The 25,381-nt window shown below is 29.7% G+C and overlaps 3 protein-coding genes across 4 annotated transcripts in view; 2 read left to right on the top strand and 1 right to left on the bottom strand.

Moving 5' to 3' along the window:
* The first annotated feature begins 1,226 nt into the window (after window positions 1–1,226).
* LOC125064846 (tetratricopeptide repeat protein 37) lies at window positions 1,227–5,706 on the top strand. Of its 2 annotated transcripts, none has more exons than XM_047672116.1 (2): window positions 1,227–1,352; window positions 1,434–5,706. In XM_047672116.1, the coding sequence occupies exon 2, from the start codon at window positions 1,434–1,436 to the stop codon at window positions 5,250–5,252; it is 3,819 nt and encodes a 1,272-aa protein (XP_047528072.1). In that variant the 5' UTR covers window positions 1,227–1,352; the 3' UTR covers window positions 5,253–5,706. The 2 variants fall into 2 exon arrangements, with proteins under 2 accessions (XP_047528072.1, XP_047528074.1); XM_047672118.1 differs by having other exon boundaries at window positions 1,229–1,344.
* A 113-nt stretch (window positions 5,707–5,819) lies between these two features.
* Window positions 5,820–7,892, bottom strand: LOC125064852 (tRNA (guanine-N(7)-)-methyltransferase). The gene is made up of 6 exons (XM_047672137.1): window positions 7,681–7,892; window positions 7,165–7,283; window positions 6,827–7,011; window positions 6,629–6,742; window positions 6,446–6,547; window positions 5,820–6,360 (listed from the first exon to the last, which is right to left on the bottom strand). The coding sequence occupies exons 1-6, from the start codon at window positions 7,752–7,754 to the stop codon at window positions 6,235–6,237; spliced, it is 720 nt and encodes a 239-aa protein (XP_047528093.1). The 5' UTR covers window positions 7,755–7,892; the 3' UTR covers window positions 5,820–6,234.
* Window positions 7,893–9,581: 1,689 nt separating this feature from the next.
* The window catches only part of LOC125064845 (kinase D-interacting substrate of 220 kDa B), a 48,755-nt gene continuing 32,955 nt past the window's right edge, over window positions 9,582–25,381 (top strand). The window contains exon 1 of the mRNA XM_047672115.1: window positions 9,582–10,031. Within this exon, the coding sequence (XP_047528071.1) occupies window positions 9,741–10,031 (291 nt within the window). The 5' untranslated portion in view covers window positions 9,582–9,740. The remainder of the gene's footprint in view (window positions 10,032–25,381) is intronic.

Here is a 25,381-nt window from a genome sequence, read left to right as displayed (position 1 = left end):
CTACTTGAACAATGAAAAGGATAATTGTTAAAAGTGTTTAATATTTATTAATTATTATTTACCAATTCAAATAATATGTAAACTATAAGAAGATTCAAATTTCAAAATTTGACATGTTTTTGTTTGTACTTTGTATTGCTCTATGTACAGATTATAAATTTCAACTGTCATAACTTAAACTATGCTTTCCAAATTAAGGATTGCTATACATCTGAAATACCATCTTGTAATACATAATAATAATAATAATAATAAATATTTAATAAAATAATTGGTACTGTAAGAATCATTACTGTGTAGAATGAAAAGTACAAATTATTTTGCATTCAAGTATGGTTATTTACATTAGTGTATTACTGGGTGACTCAACTCACTAATTAATATTCTACTGCCATATAAATGTAAAACTTATCAAAACAGTATCGTTTTTCACATTTAAATCTAACACGTACGACTGTAATTGACTTGGTAGATTAATGGCATGGGAAGCGACCGTTGCATAATATTATTCTATTAAATTAAATTAAGTATAAGAAAACAGAAATGATGAAAAATTGATGACATAATGTTTTTAGTGATATTATTAAATAATTTAAGAGTTCATAGAATGCCAACTGATTTTAATGTATACTAAATAATTTAAACTTATAACAAAAATGCATAATAATTGATCTTGCTACGTGTACTCAGTATGATTTAAAAGGAAAATACACAAAGTCATTTTGTGACCGAACTAGAAATGATATTTAGCTATCTTGTTTTTATTTCATTTTTTTTATATGTTTTCTTTTATCATTAATGGCATCTTATATGTAAATATAAAAATAATGATATCCCATTCTTTGTTACCAAAAAAGACGATTTTGTTTTGTTTTTCTAAGAAACATCGTTTGAAACAAAATAAGTTAATTCACCCTATTATCACTATTAACATTTTAGTTCTTGCATATGTTTTTTATTATTCGTCCTGTCTGTCTGTATTCAATGAAATTACAATTTTACTAACTCTTATCAAAAATTTGAGATGACAGGGACTGCTATGAATAGAGTCTTACGCCATTGAGCTCCGTATCATGGCTTACTTTTTGAAGATTCTAGTTGTCGTTAGTAAAAGATTATGTCAATCCATCAATGTATGAATCTTATATTTACCGGAATAGGTTACAATGTGTAGGGCAGTCATATTGTACCATAATACACGTCAAATGTCAAAAATCAAAATTGATCGGAAAACTCGTAAAACTGAAAAGTGACTAACATTGAATAATTCTTCCTGCCGGTTTAAGTCAATCATAAAATAAATTGTTCAAATGCATTTATAATATTTTTGTATCTTTTGTTAAAGTACGAAGGTTGTCAAATAAATTTAATAATGTATTAACTAATTTTGCGACAGCTGCTAAATTTTTATATCAAAAATATGTTTATTTCAGATGGCCGATTTAAAAACGCTTCTTAAAGAAGCAAGAAAATTAATTGACGAAAAGAACTACAAAGAAGCACAAGAATGTTGCAAGAACATATTAAGAAAAGATAAGCAGAATTATTTAGGACTTGTTTTACTCGGAAAATCGTTACAGGAATCTGATCAAGCACCACTAGCTTATCAAAACGCAATAGCAAGTAAACCAGATGTTCCATTAGCATGGCAAGGTCTTGCCAATTATTACGAAAAGAAAGATGACACTGCATCTAAAATTAAACTTTTATCAATTTATGATGAGATGTTAAAGTTACAAATAGATGAAGAAAAAACATTGGAAATCATAAGTAAGATTGGTGAGCTTGGATGCTTTCTCAAAAACAGTAAAGCGATTAGTATTATATTAAATTTTATGGATAAAAAGCCTGATGCGAAAATATATGTAATTGCTGAAAAGTCATTGCTTGAACTTGTAAAATCAGATATAATGTGTGAAGAAGAGTATATTATAAAACTAATTGATTGTCTGAAAGTTATTGTTTCAAAAGATTGTAATGATTCCATATACATCTTGTTAGGAAAAGTAATTTTACAAAAAAATAATTATGTTGAAGCAATAGAAGAAGTGCTGCAATTATGTTATTTTGAATCTAGTGTTGTATTTCGTGAATGGTTATGTAAATACTTATGTACAAATTTTATAAAACATGAATCTTTCTGTGGGCTTGATGTGGAAAGATATAAAGACAAAATAATTTTAGGAATTGAAAATTCTAAATATCCTGCTCTTCTAAATAGTATGATTTGTTACAACAAAGGCTTATATTTAGATGCTTATAAACAGTGTGTTCCATTGGTAAATTACCAAGAAGCAGATGTTACTGAGGCCACATTTATAATAAAATGTTCAATTATGTTGAAAAAGTGGTCAGTTGCACAAAAACTAGCAACAAACTTTTTAATTAAAGTTAGAGATAACAATTTTGCAATAGTTTTAAAGAAGTTTTTATTCTTATCACTGGCTGAACAACAGAAATGGAAACAAGCAATAACTGTTTCAAAGGAAATACCTACAGAAATTTTCAATGTAAATGAACTGGCAATTCTAGCAAAATGCTATATAGAGGTCAATGAACAAGCTGATCATATCATGAAAAACCTCCAGACAACAGAATATTATCTTCAGCTTGAAGCTCTTTCCCTTTTAAAGCAAAAAAAATACAACGAGGCAATTGCCTTGTTAGAAAAAATAATGGACACCCCATTAAAATTATTTTACATCAGCAAAGCATATTGGGAGTTGCAAGAATATGACAAATCACATCTAAATTTACTTAAAGCTGCCAAACTTGATTCTGAGCATGCTGAAACTTTTTTGTATTTGGGAATGTATTATCATCACTGTAAAACAGATTATGCTAAAGCAAAAAAATGTTATGAAAAAGCCTATAGTCTAAACAATTCAGATTGCAATGTTATAAAGCATTTAAGTGATGTGTATATAAAACTACAACTTAAGGATAACAATTATGAATTATTATATAAAGCTAGCCAGAATGCTATGCTAAATCAGTCATGGATAAGCTTTCGATTAGGACTTCATTACATAAACAGTAGAGAGTGGGAAAATGCTATTATTCAGTTTAGAAATGTAATTAAAAGCAATCACAATGACATAGTTGCTTTTGAGTGCTTAGCAGATGCCTACTTTTCAAGAGGATCATTTACATCTGCATTAAAAGCTTATAATAAAGTAATTAAGATGAATTCTAATAAAATACACTGCCTTACTAGAATTGGATATATACATTCTATATTAACACAATATGAAGATGCAATTTCAACCTTCAAAAAAGTTCTCGAAATTCAACCATACTCAATGTTAGCTTTAAAAGGAATTGCAGAAACATATTTGAGAATTGCAATGAAAAAATTTAATGCTAAATTATATGGCAGTGCTCGAGATACAGCTCAAAATGCTATTGACTATATAATTAAAGCTCTATCCAAAGAGAAAAAGTTTTTATGTTTTTGGAACTTGCTAGGAAATGCATTAATTTTTTTAACTAAACTACCTAAAGAATTCTGTTTTGCATGGCTAAAAACGGACGAAAACATGGAAGTATCAAGAAAAGAAAACTTAGACATTTATCCTCAAGCTTTAGCATGTTATTCGATGATTGCAAAACAGAAACTTCAATTTACATCATATGAGCTAGCCTCTACATACCTTGATTACTATCTTGCATCAAATAATATGATGCACTGTCAGATTTCTTATCAATTAACAGTGGCTTGCATTAAATTGAAACCTTCCGCTTGGCGAAATTGGAACTTGCTGGGTAGAATATGTATTTTTAGAAAAAAGTATGCACTTGCTCAACATTGTTTAATTAAGGCATTATTAGTTACGAGAAAATGGTCTGTGGCAGATGTATGGTGTAATCTTGGAACTCTTTATTTGAAGATGAATCAACATAAACTTGCTAATTACTGTTTCTGGCGTGGGCAATCAACTTCGCCTTCTTATCCTCTTAGTTGGATTGGCCAAGGATTAATAGCAGAAGTAATTCGTGAAGAAGAAGCAATGGATCTTTTCAGACATGCATCTCGGTTAGGCTACCACCCTGAAAGTGCTCTTGGATATGCTGATTGGGTATGTCGCACTATTAAACATGATGATTACAAAAATAGTTCTGAATTAAAATATGTTATAGACAGTCTTGATGCTATACCTTATGCCATGGATTTAATAATGTGGTTTTCTACTTATGAACCAAACAATGCTTGTTCTTGTAATATTCTTGGTATTCTCCAAGAAAGGAGTGGGCTTCTATCTGCAGCTTTAGAATCATATCAAAAAGCATTACAGTATGCAGAAGAAGACTACCAAAATATAATTCTATTGAATATTGGAAGAATTTTGTTACGATTAGAAAAATATGATGAAGCTATTAAAATTTACAAAGCTATTACAGAAGCTAGCCTAAATTCGGCGTGTGGCTTAGCATTTGGATTATTTAAAAAGGGGCTCTATGAAGAAGCATATTCCGCATATGACACAGCTTTGCAATGGCTTAGCAATACTGATGATGACAAAGCTGATCTTTTGGTTGCAATGGCTGGAATAGTATACATGTTTAAAGATATGGATGATGCCAAAACATTGCTCTTTCATAGTATTCAAGTATCACAAAAGAAACCAACAGCAAACAGCTTATTTGCTATATGCTCTTTAGGGTTAATTCATGCAGATCAAGGTTTGTCAAAATTAGCATTGAGTGAACTACAAAAGTATGAAAAAGACAGTAGATATGGTTATGATATTGGATTTTTGAAGTCTTATCTTGTAGTGGATAAAGATTTAAATCAAGCAATTAAAATAATGAGTGATGCGCTCCATGATCATCCTGACAATACACATCTATGGTTTTGCTTGGCCCAATATTGTCTAAATGTAACCAATACAAAAGCTAAAATCGCTAGTTGTTGCGCACAAAGAGCTTTGTGCTCTGCTTACAATTGTGAAAATAAAAACTTTGCAATAACAGCCAAAATGCTTGCTACTGCCAGTATTGCAGAGCATATTGTAGGAGACAGAAAGAAAGCAATGTTATTAGCTAAAGGAGGCCTTCACATGTATCCATGCCAATCAGACATTTGGGCTGCATTACTTTTCTCTGTTTTAAACAATAAAATGTGGTCAAAAAGAACAAATTGGATTTTAAATAGAGCTGGTCACATGCGAAAAAATCTTGAAACAACTAGAGTTCTAAGTAGGTGGGTTAATCTTTTAGAAAAAAAATTAAATAAACAATTATCTTCCTGAAATCACAAATGTTTTTATTTATAAAGACATTTTTTAATTGTTTGCTTTTGAATTGTAACGACATTTTTTAATTTATAAGATGATTTGTTTTAAATTAAGTTTAATGCTTAAAATTAATTTATACGTTTATATCAATAATTATATAATATTATTAGGCATTTATAAATGTATCGCATGGTTTATGAGTAAAGATGCCAGAAATACATTTCTCTTAATGTTTTTATCTTTCCCTTATCGTTTCTAATTTAATAAATGTGCAAGATTCTCCGTCACAACGCAATAGCTACAACTAGTAACATTACAATCAAGTAGGTAAGTAGTATCTTTCATTATTTATAAATTTTTAACAGTTTACCTTTATTTTTCTAGATTTATTATAAACTTACCATACTTATATCGCTACGTCCGACCGAAGCTTCGGTTTCGGATTCAGCCATCTACAGCCATACCTTCTAAACGTCAACTTGAAGTTTTCCAGGTTGCCGAAATCGATCCTATGTTACGATTTTTAACTTTTTGTTCATGATATTGTTCAAAAAAACATTGATAAAAATAACTCAATACTAATATTTTTTGAAGAGCTTTAATATTATAAGCACCACAATGTAAGCAAATACATGTCATAAAGGTTTTTTTTAATAAAATATCAATATCATATACAAATATTATTTAATTTGTATTTTTTTGCTGTCTTTACTCTTAGTCATCGCACATCTAAGACATCTTGTAAGCGCTCTTGACAACATCACCTACTTAATTTGTAAGTAAAAGTGAGTGAATAGACATAAGAACTTAAAAAATCACTAGTATTATATATACAAGTCAATGGTTATTACTGAAAAATTTTACAAAATTAATTTTATTCTATTATTTTGGAGCTAGTAGCTAATATTGCAAAAATATTTTATTATTCTCATTATAACTACATATATGGTGTGGTTGAAAGAAAGAACATTTTTATGAATGCATGATAAATTATTTATTATTGTCGGAGTATATCATCTGGTATTCTTTTAAAGACAGCTAGAAACTTATCTCCATTATTTCTTGTAACCTTCTGTCCTTCTTCTGTACTTTCATAGAGTTTATCCACAATTTTATCATCTTTCTAAAATAAAAAAGCATAATATTGTAAAGTAAATATATACAATTTTGTACCTACTAATATTTAATGACAACTTCAGAAAACTTACCAATTCTTCATCAGAAATTCTTTCAAACAATGGATGTTCTTCAAAATGTGTTACCATCCATTCATGTAAATCTTTTACATCTGTTATTGTGTAAACAATACCCTACAAAAAATACAATTGGATGTATATTTGAAACAAAATCTAGCACATCTATATTTTGTTAATTACAATTATGAAACTAACCTGCTCAGCCAGCACATAAGCATATTCAGAGAGTAACCATTTATTTATAATTCTCCATTTGTGCTTAGCTTTTTTAAAATGTGGATCTGGATACAAAAAAAACATTTTTTTAAGCTGGAACAAATCATTTCTTTTGTCAATTTTGATGCAATTTAGTAACATTTATTAAATTTAAGATACATTTAAAAAACTTATTACCTGACCCTTATGGAAAAAATTTGGTAAATATTTCATAGCATTTGTTCTTAGAACTGCAATGTTTTGATATTTATCTTCACATTGAGATCGTAAGGCTTGTATTCTGTCATTCACATAATCTGAGACTTTAACACGTATCTCTAGACCTAACATAAGATTTTCCGGAAACATTGGTGAAAGAGTAACTGGAAATTAATTTTGTACATAATTATATTGTTAAAAAAGTCTTCTTTTAAAATCATTATGTACAAATATATATTCATATTATATTTTTTACTTTACTATATACTTTCTGCAACATGGGAGATCATTAATATAATACCTAAATTAATATTTACCTAAAAGTCCACCATATCCACAACCAACATCTAAGAATTCAACTTGATTCTTAATAGCGCTATCTTTCTTCAAAACTGGATATAACTCTGACCAATCATATTCATCTGGATGAGAAGGGCTACAAGAAAAGAGGCAGCTTAGAAAGCTTATCTGTATTAATAACAATAAATTATCTAATTAATTTGCTGAGATGGACAGGTTAAAATAAATTAATCTGAAGAATGTGAGTTCAACCATGTATGTTGAATGATGAACTAAGAACTGTATGTTACTTTTAGAAATATATATTTATCTACTAATAATACATTGCAATACTGCTACTTGTCTCTGTTATTAAAATTTTACAGTACACTTATTGGAACTTTTAAAATAAATATCTTATTTGATTTTATATTAAAATTTCACTTTTAGTGTATCTTGAATAAATATTGCCCAGATTACATAGTTATTGTAATCATTTATAATAAAATAACCGAATTGAAAATATCCAAATTTATACTGGTTTAAATACTCACTATTCAAAACAATGATCAGCGATAGGATTAGAATGAGCGCGTTGCCTGTAGTATTTCTTTTGTGGAAGAGACATTTTAATTTAAGTTTAAGCTATATTTCATAAATCGTTTGATAATCAAAACTTAATCTTTTGTAAAACACATGTGGTATTGTTGATAACTCATTTTGATTTTTGGCATTACTAAAGTACTAACTGATCTGACATCGACATGTCAATAGTCACGAAGAATCTTAAAATCATTGCCACTAAAAAATTAAACCAATTTCACTAAACAAATAACAAAACATATTCACTTTTGTAAAAATTAATCCAATAAACTAAAAAAATACTAATATTGTCAATAAATTATAGTTCATTTTCACTACCTCCCTATTTTTTTTAAATCTGCATATATAAATGTTTTTCATACATTCATTCTGTTTAAATAAAATTTAATTACATCGTTTTTTACATTTCTTATAACGTATACATAAAAAAAAACCACGATATAAACTATAATTTTTATTTCACTATATTGATTGTAATTTTAACTACTACATTCTATATAGTCTGATTCTATTTTTGTCCTAGTGAAATTGACTTTTTGGGGTTTGAACTTCGGTACATTTTTTTACCATTGCCAAATGTCAATCATGTCAATGTATAAGTCAACTGAATTTGAAACTGAGATTGGACTGTTTCTGTTTGTCTTTTCAATTTTTCCATTTAATGTGGATATATTGAAAATCCCGAAACAATAAAATATATTTCTTAATTTAAATATATTAAAATTAGTTTGTGTAGTGACTTTGAGATATGTACATTGCAGAGGACCCTATACTCATTGTTCTTTAAACGGAAACTGCAGTTCAAGTAAGTGCAAGTTTTATTGAAAATATGAGTGTATTTCTATTTCTAAATATTATGCTCCCACACTATAAATATGATATATTAAAGTTTTATTTTACAATTCACTATTGATTCAGTAACAATTCCGTTGTTGAATTAATTCCAATATTATTTTGTAATAGGTTCCTTGTGTCCATGGATCACAGTAAATTAGAAAAATATAAAACCACCTTAAGGTAAATTATATTCTCAATTTTATAAGGTTTTCCTCATCTGTTAAGGTTATTCATATAAATTATTTTTCATGCCTTTTTCATTTATAATACAAAAATTACTTGAAATTTTTTCTTATAACTTCCAGGCCCCATCTCCTTTTAGAGTTTTCTTAATTCTGGGGCAGACAAAATGTGTTTGAAATTTTTTATAAATTCCTCTTGGGGTTTAAGCGCATATCTATTAGTTCTTAATCGGAAACCATATAAAAAATTTAGGAATGATTCATTATATCATGTTTGTGACATTAATTTTCTTGCTTAGATAGCTAATGGAAAGTAGTTTCTATTACACTTTGTACATGGCAATCAGAGAATAATGGGGGAGAAAAGTAAGAAGGAAAGAAATTTTGATTAGATTATGCTTCAAGTTTTACAATTAAGATATTTATCATTGACATGTAACATTTTTAATGCTTTGTCACAGCTTATAGGTTTATATATTTCATATGTGCATTTTTTATCAAATGTTTCTTTGTCTGTATATTTAAATTTGTTTTGAAAATAAAATAATTGTCAATTTTGAAGAAAAAAACCTTTAATATTACAGCAAAAAATAATAAAATATAAAAGCAAAATATAAAAGTATTTAATATCCAATAATAAAATAGAAACATCTATAAATAATGTTCAGTCATCGAAATTAAATCACACCAAACACCAAAATTAAATTTGATTCGAATATTCGCAAGATGCAGTTGACACTCGTGGCATACGAAAGTGCGTTGTTTTGACGTCGGAACTTCGGCACCCACGTGCGTTGGGCAGCGCCGCACCGCGCCGCAGTCTGAGGCTGGCGTCGCCCGCGCCACACGCCCGCCATCCCACTCATACAGACCGCGCTTATCAAAACTTCGCGGAATGTTATCAACGTTTGCGAGGCGTTCATAACATTGTACTCCGATCCGCGATTGTTGTTACTCATTTAGTGCTTGTTTTCTTAGTGCCGTGTAACAAAATGAAGAAGGAAGACTCTCAATATAGCTTGAGCAGAGGCGCTTCGAGGTCGGCTCGATTGCTCACCGATAGTATTTCGTCTGATGAGCCAGAGACCGAAAGGCTGCTGAATTCACAGACCCCGGTCGTCGTAGCTATGGGCAGTGCACGACGACAATCACTTACTGCACCGCCGTCCCCCACCGATTTTCGCAAGAAACGCGAAAATCGCCATCACAATTATAAGAACCATCTTCATCACCTTATTCATTGGAGAGATATTTGGGGCGGAGAACCGCATAAAGCTAACGAGGTATAGATATTAAACCACAATGTTTCTTTCTCTCTCTTCTTTGATATTTTTACGCAAACTTGTAAATCGCTGTTGTGTTGCTGGTTGCCCCCCTATGACGGCTGTTTTTATGTCATTGTGTCATGTAACTTTCAACTGATATCATGTCAGTCTTGGTTTAATATTATTTAAACAAAACAAAGCGATGAACTTTCTTCAAACATTTGGGAAACGAGATGCTTTTACCAAATTGATGTTTACGCAACTGATTCTTTGTCTCTGTAGCCTTGGTCTCCTTTTTCTTTAATCTAACAATACCGTAACCATAAAAAATCTAGGTCATTATCTCGAAGCTGCAATCAATATAACTGAACTTGTGATTTTGTTTTTATTTATAATAAACATAGAAACGCTGAAAATGTCATAAAGTAAAGGTCGTTCATTTAAATGCTTAATAGTGTTAAGTATCCTTAATTTTAAGTATTTTTATATTGCCAGCATTTTTATAGGTATTACGTTAACGGTAATAGTACCCACATTATTATTATTACTATTTACTAAATGATAAAACTTATGCATAACAAAGTCAATAATAATTATTGAGTTAATTCAATTTTAATGTTAATTATTACAAGAAAATAAATTGATCGTTGAAAATTTAAGTTATATAATATCTTAAAAATTTTAAGCAAATCAAATCAAGATAAGATTATATTGTTTTTGCTTTAATAAGATTTCGAAACGTATTTCACGTATCATTCTATATTTCAAATCAGTTTTAACAATGTATTTTGATTTTAAAATATTTTTTTTTGTATAAAAAACGTGATGTCCAGAGCGGGGATGTGGACCAGCGAATTTATGTAATAACATGCTTTTCACGCTAACAACATACAAAGTACGGACAGCTACGTAGAATATCTTGGTAGAAAACCGCATTAAATTTAACTGTCATGGCCCTAATTTTTGAACCCACGACCTCGTAACTTGTAGAACAATAGAACAAGGCCGCTGAATATTGAATTTAATATGTGTAATTATTGAATATCGTTGTTAGAATTCCATTTTGCATTAAAATTATTAAATGAAGAATTTTAAAATTCTAAACCTTTTTCCAAACGATTTTAATAAACAAGAAAATACTATTAACATGTCGCTTATCGTGTCTTTTCGTTTGTAACTACTTTTTCTAAAGTTGTTGAATTATTTATGTCTCGTGAACAAGACATTCGTAGATAATGTCGTAATATCGAGCTCCAACAAATAAAAATAAAAAACATGGTAAATATCCCGTTTTAAATACTGTCGTTGAATTATGGTCAAAACCATTTTTGTAATTTTGGTACTTCTGTATTAATGCCATCGCAGTAAAAATTCTGCGAATTCGCTAATACAGGTTAGTTTAGGTTTTATTTATTTAATGTATTATTTTTTAAATACTGAAATGTTGATATTTTTGTTATAACGGGAAAAAATGTTTTATCCAAAGATTTATAACAACGATTTATTGCATATATACAGTACATAAGTTATTGTATTATAAATCTTTCAAAGTAAATGTATTTAAGATTAAGAGTAAGATTTATTGTGAAAACCGTGATATTATAATTATTTCATGTGTGATATATACAATTGCATGATGTTTTCCATCGTCAACAGATATATCAGATCATTTGTAATTTCATAGGACACATACCGTTGACGTTGTAAACGTTCATAGTTAAATAATCAAAAGTAGTAACTCGTCAATTTGGTCAATCAATTCGTCGATGGTCACTGTGGCTTGTGAAATTTTAAGTTTCTTAAATACTTTAATTACAAAAATGATTTATACTAGTGGGCTACCTAATAAACTTCGCGTTTATTAAAAAGATTTTTTAGAAATTTCAAATGAATTAAAAATGATTTGAATTCATTTAAAAACCCAAAATGAATGATGAAACCTCTTTTTGCCGTAGTACTGCTGTCTAAAGAGCCAGTAACATTTTTCTGCTCTCTAAAATTAATTATTTGTTAAATAGTAAAAATTTAGTAAATTGCAATCAATAGTCCTTTTTAATTTTCTGCACATCTACGGCTGGTCATCTTCAAAATGAGACCATAACCGTTTTTGTATGTGCAGCTATCGTGCCATAATAACTGGTACAAAAATCGGCTTACGCTATTAATATATAAAACTTAAAGCCTATTCCAATGGAAGTAGGATAAAAGATAAACAAACCTTAGATTCACGTATTTCATGTGCTTTGCTAATAACTCAGCTATTTGTGCACTACTAAGAGTTTATGATTAATATATATTTATACACATATATACTATTACACTTACTTTAATATTACTTCCAAAATTCCGATTACAGTTTCGCCGACATTCAAAACGCCGTTTTTTCGCAAATCCATAGCATCACTATGATTGTTTCACAATAGTGTGTGCTAGATTTGATTACTCATGTTATGACTAATCTTTGAAGGCATTAGGTACACATAGTTTAAAATTTTGCCAGTACTTTTTCAGCCTATTCGTATAACATATCAAATGAAAATGTCATATTACCACAAACTGAAGTTAGGAGTTAGCTGGATGCCGCGTGTTTATTGAAAACACAAACCGAGCGTATCATTCGTATTTTCTGACGTACGATGACGTCGCACGAGGATGTACCGGTGTTCCCAAAGTAAACAACATCATATTATGATTTATAGTATAGACATATATAGCATCTGTACTAATAATATAAAGGCGAATGTCTGTCTGTCTGTTGCTCTTTGATGCCCAAACCACTGAACCGAATTTGATAAAATTTCGAATGAAGGAAGCTTGAACTCAAAGGGAGGGCTTAGGCCACGCCGGCCATTTTTTAAGCCTATATTTGACGACCAGCCCTAAATCGCTAACGAATCCACGGTCGACAACTAGTATTAAATAATTTAATTTCTATATGATATATTAAGATTATTATATTATCGTTTTATAATTGAACTATGACATATTAATGTATTGACTTAGTACATAATTTATGTCTTCTTATCGTTAAAAGATTTTTTACCTACATTGATGTAAGCAACCGTATAAATTTAAAAATATAAAGTATGAATAAAAATAACAGTTTTGTTATAAAACCTATAGTTTATAATCTTTGCGTTTAGGCAAAATGGACATTATAGAATATTATAGTTTCCTTAAAAATTAAATAGGAAAGGAGATTTTCTCTAAATCCTTATATGATCATATGACCTTTATATGATCACACACACATACAACCTTAAATACACCTAGATTATTAAAAAACGATCTCATCATATATTTTACCCCTAACATGCACTTTAAAGCAATTAGTTATTTTTGTAATCCAGGGAAGTTTTACTTAGTATGGGTGCCTTTGTCCCTTCCTATTCCATTTCATTTTATGTAATATAATGTCGTGTACGTTTATTTAGGTAGAAAATAAAAAATAATCATCATTATTAAGAAATAAACAATCTGGAAAAAATATATAACTTGAAACTTACTTAAAGCGACAAAACTACTTCTGCGTTAGTTTCATCTTGTAATGTTTCATGTATATTTATTATTCAAGGAATTTTAATAATACATTATTGGTATTCATAAAAGTAGATTCTCGTATATCTTTTGATAAAGCCAAATACGCGATATTATCATTTAAAGTTAAAAAAATAATCAGAAATTAAAAAACTGTATTGTATTGTCTTCCAAATAAATTTATCAATTAAGAATATACTCTCCATTAAACCGTCTTTACGTCAGTAGTGTCGGTAGAGTATCATTGATAAAGTCAAAGAAGCTATTTCTTTGAAATTTTAAATTCAATAGTTAAAGGTTTTTATGACTAATGGTTGCGAAGACAACATATACACTACTGAATAGGTAAAAATTGCTACAAATAAAATACACGTAAGAAATAACTGTTACATCTTTTATGATCCATATATTTAATATTAGATTATAGATAAGTTTATGCTGTTAGATTGTAAAATGAAAGGTTAAGAACAATTAAATTATTAAAAAGAAATAACAAAATCGAGGACGGGTCGATAAGTACTTCATCTTCTTGGTTTTGTAGGATAGCGGTGACGTCATGAGACTATGACTCTCGTAAAAATGCGATCGTTTTTAGACAACTTGGCGACTATGTCGATTGCCAATATTTCACGAGTGAGATACGAAGTGATTTCTTACAAAATCGCACTGCTGTTTCGTGTTTTGATGAATGGTGATTGATGGAAAGGCAATTATTATAGGAAGCTCAGAAAATGTACTCACAAAAGTATCTATGAAATCGTTAGGCGACGCGTTACTGAGGCTAGCTTAATTAAGATTTCAGTATGGGTATTAATTTCGTAAATTCTCAAATGTTTGCCATGGAGATACAAATAACAACATTGAGCTCACAAGCGTAGGAACAAATTTTATTAGTTATAATAACTTGATTTCCCTACACTTAGGTTTAGTTTGTTTGAATATATAAATAAATAATAAACATTTCTAAAGCCTTCAGATAAACAAAATGATGATTTTAGTAGTAATAGTAGTTCTTAGATATTTACAAATCTCATATACAATACTTTTTGTATTTATTATAGTTTTGGCAACGCTAACTTGGAAAGCGCTTGGCCGCATTTCGTTCTGACTATTCTGAAAGCTGCTTAAATTTTAATATATTATGTACAAAATTTAGCAAGTCCACTCTGAAACTATTGACTATTATAATTTGATAGTTCAATTGGTGTAAAAGTTTCGTAAATCCGAAGAAATAAGCGAGTAAAACTTATTTTTTTATAATATTGGTATATTTTTATAAATTTGATACATCTTTTTATTCCTTATTGATGTTATTGAAATGCTATTTTCGCAATTATGCATGAATTCTTAAAAAAAGAAAAGTAAAAACTTTGTGTGGTGGTAGGGTTTTGTACAAGCCCGTCTGGGTAGGTTACTCACTCATAATAGATTCTACCGCCAAACACCAGTACTCAGTATTGTTGTATTCCGGTTTGAAGGATGAGTGAGCCAGTGTAACTACAGGCACAAGGGACATAACATCTTAGCATTCAAGGTTGGTAGCGCGTTTTCGATGTAAGAAAGGGGTAATATTTCTTACAGCGCCATTGTCTTTGGGCGGTGGTGACCACTTACCATCAGATAGCCCATTTACATAAAAGAAAACAAAATAAAAAAGAAAATATATTAGTATATTTTTTTATCTCTTGTTAACGCTACTGAATTTAGTTTCAAATTCTATTTCAATGATAAATGTTTTATTTATACAAACTGCGATATTCTTCACAGCTGCGTGGAATGAGTGATTTGTATGACAACGCTGATCAATTACTAGCAATGAGTCGCGTCCATTCAATTTAATCCTGACAATTGAAACTGCAGTCGCGGCTAGTACGTTACTACGAATGACGCTCTATTACGAACGACTATTACACAATATGCTTAAGATGCTTTAAACTTATATGCTTACTACCTCTCATATCCCAACTTCGTACGTGTAAAATTTATCGTATTTCGCCCCTAAAGTTGAAATTTCCAAAGATCTTTTCTTCATGTATGCTAACGCTATGAAATAAATCTATTTTCCAAACTTCAGCTTTTTAGACAAGGCAGTATTAGCTGTATGTTAATAGTCAGCCAGGACAAACGATTTTATAAGTATCGATAGATATAACACAAACCTATTTCTCTAATCGATTAGTTCATATATTAAAAAAACGAGGTTATCTGTTTCATTTGTTTGCACAATTACAGATTGGTCGTTCAAAATCAATCAAAATACCACTTATATAGAGGCTCGTAAACGCGCTTAATATTCTATAGTCATTTTTATTGAGGTTATCCTTTCGAAATATATAACCCAATAATTTTGAAGTAATTGAATTATGTATATGGAATGATATTAAAAATAAAAACAATAAGAAAGAGGTGGGATTTTCTACAACAATTTACAGATTGGGTACTTTGTACCTACTTCTGGGTTCTAGATATCGTTATATCAAATCTTTGATAATCCTACATCGCCATGACAAGATTCACTGTTTATTTTATATAGTGCATTTGACAGTTACAAGTAGCATCTAATTGATTTATAAGTAAATGTAATTCATAAAGCTCAAGTGAGCTAGTTGTTCACTCTCTCTTAATTGGGAAGTCGTGAAAGTATATATGTACCAAGTTTTAACTGTATGACGTATCCTTTGGTAATAATAATTCAAGTAACAACTGAATAAACCTTCATTAACAGAGAAATTGAATTGAACATTGAGCTGTTGTAGGTATAGACCAAGATGTAAGCCGTTTATGCTGATAAAACATTGGTGACTTTGAAAACCATGTTTTACACGTAGCATGGTATCTTTAAACCAGGTTGAGAATCTATTGAAGACGACCTCTGCCCTTTAAAACCGGTTCAAGCCACCACTTCAGATATCGTTGAAATAATAATTTCAGATTTACCCCCTAGCGATTTTTAATTTGTTTTAAACTTTCGTAAGAGATTAGAGCACAAGACATTTTCAAACAACATTGAGTTAAGGACTAACCTTTACTTGATGGTAGGGCTTTGTGTAAACGTCTCGGTAAGTACCACCCACTCGTCATATATTCTTCCTCTAAACAGAAATACATAGTATTTTTGAGTTCCGGTTTGCAAACCAGAGTAGCTTCAGGCGAATGCGTAGGTTGGTGTTGCATTGAAGTTCAGGTTGATAAATATTATTCACATTGCCATTCTATGAGTCGTGGTCTTACGATCAGGTCGTTAATTTTGCCAGTTCGCCTAACCTGTACAAAATAAAAAAAGCCTTTCGACTTTAATTGATGATTAAGTCAAACCAAATCAGATAAATGTAATTTGAAGATCTAGAAATGTTATTATACCGATCTACTAACTCGTACTTCAAATCAATTCTAAAGAAAATATAGATTTAATTTATAATTTTTGATTATTCATACATTCATTCTTATTATATATTATACAATTGCCATAATGATAATTGCCATAAATAATCTTCTTTAATTTAGTTTTATGTAATACTTTAAATAATTTAAAAAGCGCTTTAAACTGTATTTTTTTAAATAGGTAATAGGTATTATTACAGATCATTAAAGTAACTATACCTCTCAAATAACGGCTCTATTGTTGTTCAAGCCTTATCTTTATGCCTACATACTTAAACTGACTTTGCAATTATAATTATGAAGCAAGCGTAACTAGCACTTTTAAATCTTTTATGACGTCAAACCTAACTAAATCATGCAATTATTACGTTAATCTTTTATAGTGTATCTAATGCTCAATAATTCATTGTTTTTTTTAGTTATCAATATATTACAATGATCATATTTCTTTTCTTTAATTATAAATGTAAGGGAATAAATACTATATGTGGAATATGAATTAACGATGTGTCCGATGCGTAAACAATCAGACGCAGACACTACAGTAACACGTAGTGAATAACACTCTCAAAATTCGAATTAATTCTGAAAGAAAACTTTTATAGGTCCGACTCAGATTTAAATCCGAGTTTTTAAGGATCTGCATGCGTATAAACTGATCACTAGACCTTACGAGGCAGGTTCCGTAAATTTATTGAGTTTAAGGAACAATAACTAATTTACTTACATACATGTACATACATACAATTTATGCCTTTGATGGTTTCATATGGTAATACTTAATTTATTACGATATGTTTTCTCGTCGGTCACATAGTTACTGCTGGTTGTCAGTATTAATATACTTAAAAAATGTCACTGTGTAAGTTGTGTAATTAAACAATGCATATAAAATGTATATTTATAATTTTATAATAGACGCACTTGCTTGTCATATTTCGAAATGCCTTTTTAAACGTGAGTGTCAGCGTTTTTTTAATGAGTTTAGTCTAATCCGACACGTGATCCAGTTAATTTAGTGAGGCATCGGGCAATCAAACCATACTCATAAATGAAATGCGTAAATAATCGTACTTCTGTTTGATTTTGACGAGAAAACTGCTTAATCGATTCTGATAGTATTTGGCATGATGAAAGGTCACGTCAGGAACTACGTTGTACTTAGGCAACTTTAAAAATATATGAAAAGGATGAAAAACCTTCTTGAACAACAGTAATAATATTTATTTTAATATCTATCTAATAATCTTAAAGTATTATGAAAACATAATATTATTAGCAAAACTGTAGTAGTTTAAGCCAGTGTCATGCCAAGGACGTTCTTTAAGGGTTTTAAAATGGATTAAACTGTACGAAGGTAATCTATTGTATTAGTTAAAGTGAAACGAACATCAGTCTTATTAGGGTAGCCTTCCGTGAATAATCTAACATGACTACACGGGTAAATGTCAAGGGCGCAGGGTAGGATAAGATAGCGTAAAATGAATGGAGTATTAATAAACATGCATTTTATAATAACATTAAACGAATATACTCTGTGAATGTACGTTAAAAAGATTATTTTATATACAATACGAGGTTAAGCAAGTAATGGTAAAGTTATGACTATCTTAATTTATAGACTTGAAAATTTTCCCGCATCTATTATAAAAAATACACACAATATATTATTGTATGTAATTATGTGTTAGTACATAAGTATGGAGATACGATCAAAATTAATGTAGGAAACTAAGAACAAAACATTTGTTATGGGCTATGTATAACGTTATGTATCCTACTCGTACCGATTATAACCGTACACTATGCAACAGATCTTTAGAATAATTTATTTATGTGTTAATTAAAGAAATACGAAGTCATTCTTTAATTTTAATTTATATTTACTAAAATTTATTTAAATTCACTTGTTCGTGTGTGGTCAAATTTAAAATCAGGGGATAATTCTACTATTTAATAACGGTTATGATTTTTTATTTTATAATATATGTAGGTGGACGAACAAAGTGGCCACCTGATGGTAAGTGGGCGCCCATCGCCCATACACTATGGCACTCTAAGAAATATTAAACATATTTCATCGCCAATGCGCTACCAACTTGGAAACTAAGATATTATGTCTCTAGTGCCGGTAGTTACACTGGCTCACACACCCTTCAAACCGAACACAGCAAAATTGAGGACTGCATTTGGCGGTAGAATATCTTACGAGTGGGTTATACCTACCCAAAAGGCCTTAAAATGATACGTTCTCGATTCTATTCCGATTTAACTTCAACTAATCGTCACAAAAATAAATCACAGCTTAGTCGTAACTTTGGATCAATTCTACCTAATGTTGTCTTAGATTTTCGCGATTATTACACATTGAAATAAAACTAGTTTTTAACGGATTAAATCGCGTAGTGGTCACGGGCAGACTGCCTGCCCGTGACCACGAACACTGCAAAGTGCTCGAAACGTCGGGATGTTAAAAATAATTAATATACGCGATTAAATCCGTTAAAAACTAGTTTTATTTCAATTCTACCTATATCAGCGATGATACGATCTCGATTGTATTCTGATCCAACTTCGACCAAACCGAACTGGATCGTGATATTAGTTAAATAAGAAAACAGCTGAACGTCAACATTTACGTTTTGTGTAAAGTGCCAATTTGTTAGTACTCAATCGAGTGAAATTTTGGACACTCGGTTCTGTTCATCACACACCCAATTATAAATACTCTATTATAAGTCATACTTTACTTAATATTTTAATGAATGGTAACTAATTTTAGTTTGGATTTTTTGTCGTTTTCTGTTCACATATAATTTTTTCTTAAATCCATCCTGTATGTTTTAAGCCAGGTTCCAGGATATCGCTATGACAATAATTCATAACAAGCGGTTTAGAGACTTAGACGCAATTAATTATTCGAAAAAAACTGTAAACATATTTTTTTTTTCATTTTATTTAGTATTACACTGATTTATATTTAATTAGAGCTATTAATCGTCAAAAATGACAAATTACTGATAACTCCCAATCTATTAAGCTGAGATTTCATCGACACGTTTGTCTTATCTAAAGCACAATATATTTATTTTACAAATAATAATACCAATATAAAACTACTTATTTATAGAAGTATAGGGAAGCAGAAACTTAGGATATTCACAAATGTGTTAAGGATGGGATTAATAATACTGTCGAAAATAAAAAAAATCGAGACGACGGCAAATGGTAATGAATACAATATTGAAAAAAAAAACGGAACATTAATTATAGTAAAAAATGTTGTCTAGCCTTGTCTATACTTATAAAATTCAAACAATCTTTCCGTTTTCATTATTGTGCAATGCACTTTTTCTTTAATTAATACAGGTTAATTGAGGTCTTCCTATATAAATTACGCATTACATCAATAGTACTAAAAATATTCATAAGATACCACCTACATAATAAATGTGTATAATATAAGTACTTGATCAGAATAATTAAGGTTAAACAGAACGAGCACTATAGTACCATATAAATTTTCATTGCAATGCCTTGATAGAGTTCCACGCATATTGACATAAGTCTCAAGTACCTACCTAAATATTATTCTAAGCAAGTAATACTAATACTAGTGTAATCAGATAATGTTGGCATAATAAAATAAACACATAATTATTTGTAATTTACTTATTGAGGTGCATAACGTACTAACACAACCTGTAAACATATGTACAATGATACCCAAAATGAACAACATTCCTCATTAGTTATATATAAAGTTATCTTTTTTAAAATAACTGTAAAGCAAGTGAACTTATTTTCCTGATGTAGATTTTATTGTGCCTTCATATATTTTTTTCTTTAGTAAAAAGTTTATACAAAAATAGTTATATCAAAGATTCAGATAAATCTTTTAAACGCGATATAACTGCTCGTTTGACTGGCTTTTGATGTAGTTATGTCGACGTATTTTTTTAAACATTTTATGGTTAAATGCGTAATAACTAATACAGGAAGAAATTAAATTGAAGACTAGACTATTAATTCACAGTGCCGGTAGTTAATACTTACATACTTTCTAATTAACAATCAAATAATATATTATCTATTAAAATAATTATAAAATGAACACGTACGTTTCCTTTAATTTGCACGAATACAATAAAGTTATCTACGTCTATTATTTTTTAGAACGCAACATACAAATATCTGTTTCTAAAATGGTATACAATATAAATGAATAGAAAGATTTGAAATACATAACTAGAATAAGTGACAGGCCATTGAAAACGATTTACTGTATTACGAGTTGTTTAGTCTCTTAGCTCGGTAATAATTCTGAGCGCCATGTACCGATAACCCGAGCGATTTCTGTTTTATCTATAAACTCATATTTTATACGATTTTAAAATTCTCAACAGCCATGACATAGAAAATTTTAAAAGCTAGCCAATTAGTGGCTTAAATTATTCCTTGTTCAGATTTTTATTCTATAACATTTAATTATATAACGTTTGAATAACATTACGCTTTATGATAATTGTTATGCGTTCATTAACCTTTTATATTTAATTGAGTTATATTTTTTTTGTAGAAATTACTGTCATCATAAAAAAATCTGATAATATATTCGACTTTATAGTATTGCGGATCAAAGATACACGCATTGTTCACGTTTTTATATGGAAAGTGGGTAATTTACAATGTCATATATAATTACTTATATTCGTATCAGTCAAGTGATTTTATAAAGATAAAATTTTTAGTAATTTTATAAAAATGTAATTTATAAATGCGTGCATAAACTGTGCGGGGTGGAGACGCTAGGATAGGTAGGGTGAATGTTAGTGATCTTCGTGAGTGGCTCAAGGGAGTCATAGCGAGCTACGTATTTTAGCTGTTTATTAAATAACCAACAACAGCAACTTTGCAATTTGTTGAGCATATAAATTAGAAATTATTCGTGTTTAGTTAAACCATGTATGTGTATATTTTACAGATTTGGTCACAGAAAATGCATAGCGGTTTATTTAAACTGCTTGCTGTAAATGCACTTACAAAAATAATTGTGAAGCTAACAACGAACATAAAACGTCACACAAAAGATATATGTATGAAAAGATTATTTATGTAATTTTCTCAAATACTATGTTGCTTATAATCACATTAGTATGTAAGTAGTACTTACCAATAAAATATTTGTAGATATATATTGTGAATAGGTATTTACTTATCGAATAATATTATTACAATACATAACATTTGGCGTATATTTTAATTACGGTTTAGTCGAAAACAGTTCTTTTTTCTATTGTAGAAAATAAATCGGTGTTAAGCTAAGATAAGTCTATTACCCAAACTGCAATAAATAACAATTACGACCACTGTGCTGCAGGAACAGTAAACAAAGCTTTCGTTGGCAATAAGAAACTAAATGTATATTGAATTAAACAAACATTTTTACTACTTTATTTTGTAAAAGTTGAAATGTGTTTTTTTTTTTAATTAACAACGTAGCTGTCATACAAAAAGGTGATTTTATAATACCAGTTGCCATTCGTCCCACGTATTTTTACATGAGAGCCTCAAGGGTTCGTGAAAACATTACACTCCCTTTTTTGGGTGTGTAAGTTTATTTATTACACTAACATTGTTAAATGCCTGTACAAATTAAAGTTGATATAAATATGTGGTATTGTTAGAATTCTTAGATATATCCGAGTGTCATAATAAGTGCCTATATTAAATTAATGGTTATTAACTTTAATAAGAAAATGCTTCTTTTTCGAATATAATTCTCTCTCAAGCTAGTGGTTTCAATTACTATACGTAAAATTTATTTTTTTACTCAAATAAAAGGTTAAAATTAATATTTTCAGACCAAAGAATAAGATAAGACGGAGCCGTGTAGAACAAACAAGGCACATTATTAAGCTGCTAGTATTTGTTGGTGTGCGTAGCGGTGGCATGTTTACAATGTTTTCAATGTGTGCGTAAAGTAACCAGTGTTTGGAAAATACTCTCGGCAAAACGGATTAATATTTTATGAGTTTACAAATGCTCAATATGTTGACGTAATGAATGAAATAAAATTAACCTCACTTTGAAACTTTATTTTAAGAAGGTGTTTACAAATCTTTTAATTCAAAAATGTCTTACTGTTAGTATTCGTCGGGAGTAAATACTGGCTTTTTATCTTTACATTTAATAATTATATTGTAAAAATGTCGTTTCTAATTTTTAAATTTAATTTAATGTGTCCAGGAGTTCGAAATTTTAAAGTACGATCACATCTTGTGATTATTATAAAATTTAATTTAATTTCTTTCGTAAAGTAGATGTAAATCGTTGAAATCAAAAAAGAGCATTAAAGCTTATTAAAACATCCTTAACTTTTGTATCTACATTTCTGTACTAAGTGCAATAACCACTCCTTGAATATAATCTCAGAAAATGTTACAGGTGTTTTTTTTTAAACAATTTTTTTTAGATATATATATTATGGCTGGAGCAGCTCAGTGGTATGAACACGTGGATCTTAAGCACGGGCAATCATTATTTAATTTTCAGGTGCTAAATTTATATTTATAATTTATCTGATTTTCGGCGGTGAAGGAAAACATCATTAGAAAACCTGGATGTGCCGGGTAAAAATCTGTAACATGTGTATCCACCAACACCGAGAAATATTCTCAAAAGCTTCTCCTTAAAAGGAGACCTCAGCCTAATTCTGGGTCATTCATAGGCTGGTATTTTACTTTTACTTAGATAAAACCTTCTTGTGGAACAAGCTTAATCACCACTTTTTTTTACCGTTTGTCAGTAAAAGAAAGAGTCGCAATACGTACGTCTGAAATGAGATTTTACGTTTCTAGTTAACAAAGAATAAAATACTAACATATAAAAATACATTGGACTTCTAACAATTACGTATGTAATTAAAATTTAGTATCCTTTTTTAAAATTCATCTTGTGTTTCTTTACGACAAAGTCCCTGAGTTAGATAGTTAAAACTTTAATTTGACCGTAAGAAGTCGTACGCTCACAATCCCGGCTCGCGAACACTGCGGAAACTGGCTGAAACTACTTTGCCACATGGTATTATTATGTTAGCTTGCTTACTCAACAAGGCGTTCCTTTTACCTATTCTTAGGTCTACAAATTTATTTTAATACGTTTTCATGACAGTCGAATTGATTTATCGGTTATTCCATTAATTTTTCAACGAAACGTAGGTATTGACAATAAGATTTTATTTAAGTAAGGGCTAAAATGTAAGAAGTGTTCATGTTCTTTAAAATAATGCATTTATTTATGGAATTGTTTGAATCAATGTTTGCTTGATAATACTAATCCTACCTACCTAATACCTAACCTACTAATCCTACCTACTATATATATCATGTAGGATAAGGAGAGTTACTTTAGATAAGCTTAGAATTTTATCTTGACTATAAATTGTATTCAATTCATCATACTTTTTTCGTCTTTTCAGTCTATCAATAAATAATATATTTCCCAAGATACAATTCAAAATATATGAAAGGTAAATCGTACCAACTGAACATAACCGTTTGAATAAATATTTTATGTTAATAATTATGCTAGATAACTTGAGGGTATTTTGAGTTTCGAGCGGCCTCAATAAACTGCTTCAGTAACCCAGTATGATAAAGCTGTTAAAGTAAATAATATAGAGCATTTATATAGAGCTAGACAGAGAATATAGAGCAAGGAAAAGTATCTTCTATCATCCTGAAATTACCAAATGAGTGATGAATAAATAAGCCAACCCTTCATATTCCGTAAGGCCTTCAACTATTTCTATGTTATATAAAGCGTTATAATTTTATACAACGTTTGCTTGTTGTCCAGGTTTTCTATGAACTTGAGGAATAAAGGTTAAAAGTTTTTCATATTTCTTATTCTTATTCTTGCTTGACTTTGATTAACATTTAATAGCATTTGTTAAATTTTAACCTTACGTTTTTTTATGTATGTATAAATATATATATTTATATGTACATATATGTACATATTATATAATCATTAATTTTATACGAATTACGTAATCACGCAAAAAGATCGCGTCCCTTCATTTGCACAAAGCTTGGTTTGCTCGGACGGGGTGTGTGGACTCAAAGTCGGGTAAAACGCGTTTGGTTAATTTTGTCTGACATCATCACCTTGTCCCAATTGTGACGCCTTTATCAATAGGACTTGACGATAGCTAAAGTTCTAACTAAGATACATTGGGTGATTTTTATATGAAGAAAAATATACTTTAAATACGATCACTGATTTCAACGGTTAGCAACACATTTGCTATTGAAGTACGTATAGCACACAATACCTTTTGTAATGGCAATGTCTATTCATGGGTGCTCAGTATATTGATTTGCTTACCTATCTTCCCTTTGATTGTAATTGGATCATACATATATAACGAGTGAGATAGATTGTAC

The sequence above is a fragment of the Vanessa atalanta genome, chromosome 6 (assembly GCF_905147765.1).
Source record: "Vanessa atalanta chromosome 6, ilVanAtal1.2, whole genome shotgun sequence".
Taxonomy (NCBI): Eukaryota; Metazoa; Arthropoda; class Insecta; order Lepidoptera; family Nymphalidae; genus Vanessa; species Vanessa atalanta.
The sequence above is the reverse complement of the archived record's forward strand: the minus strand, read 5'-3'. Positions and strand labels throughout refer to the sequence as shown.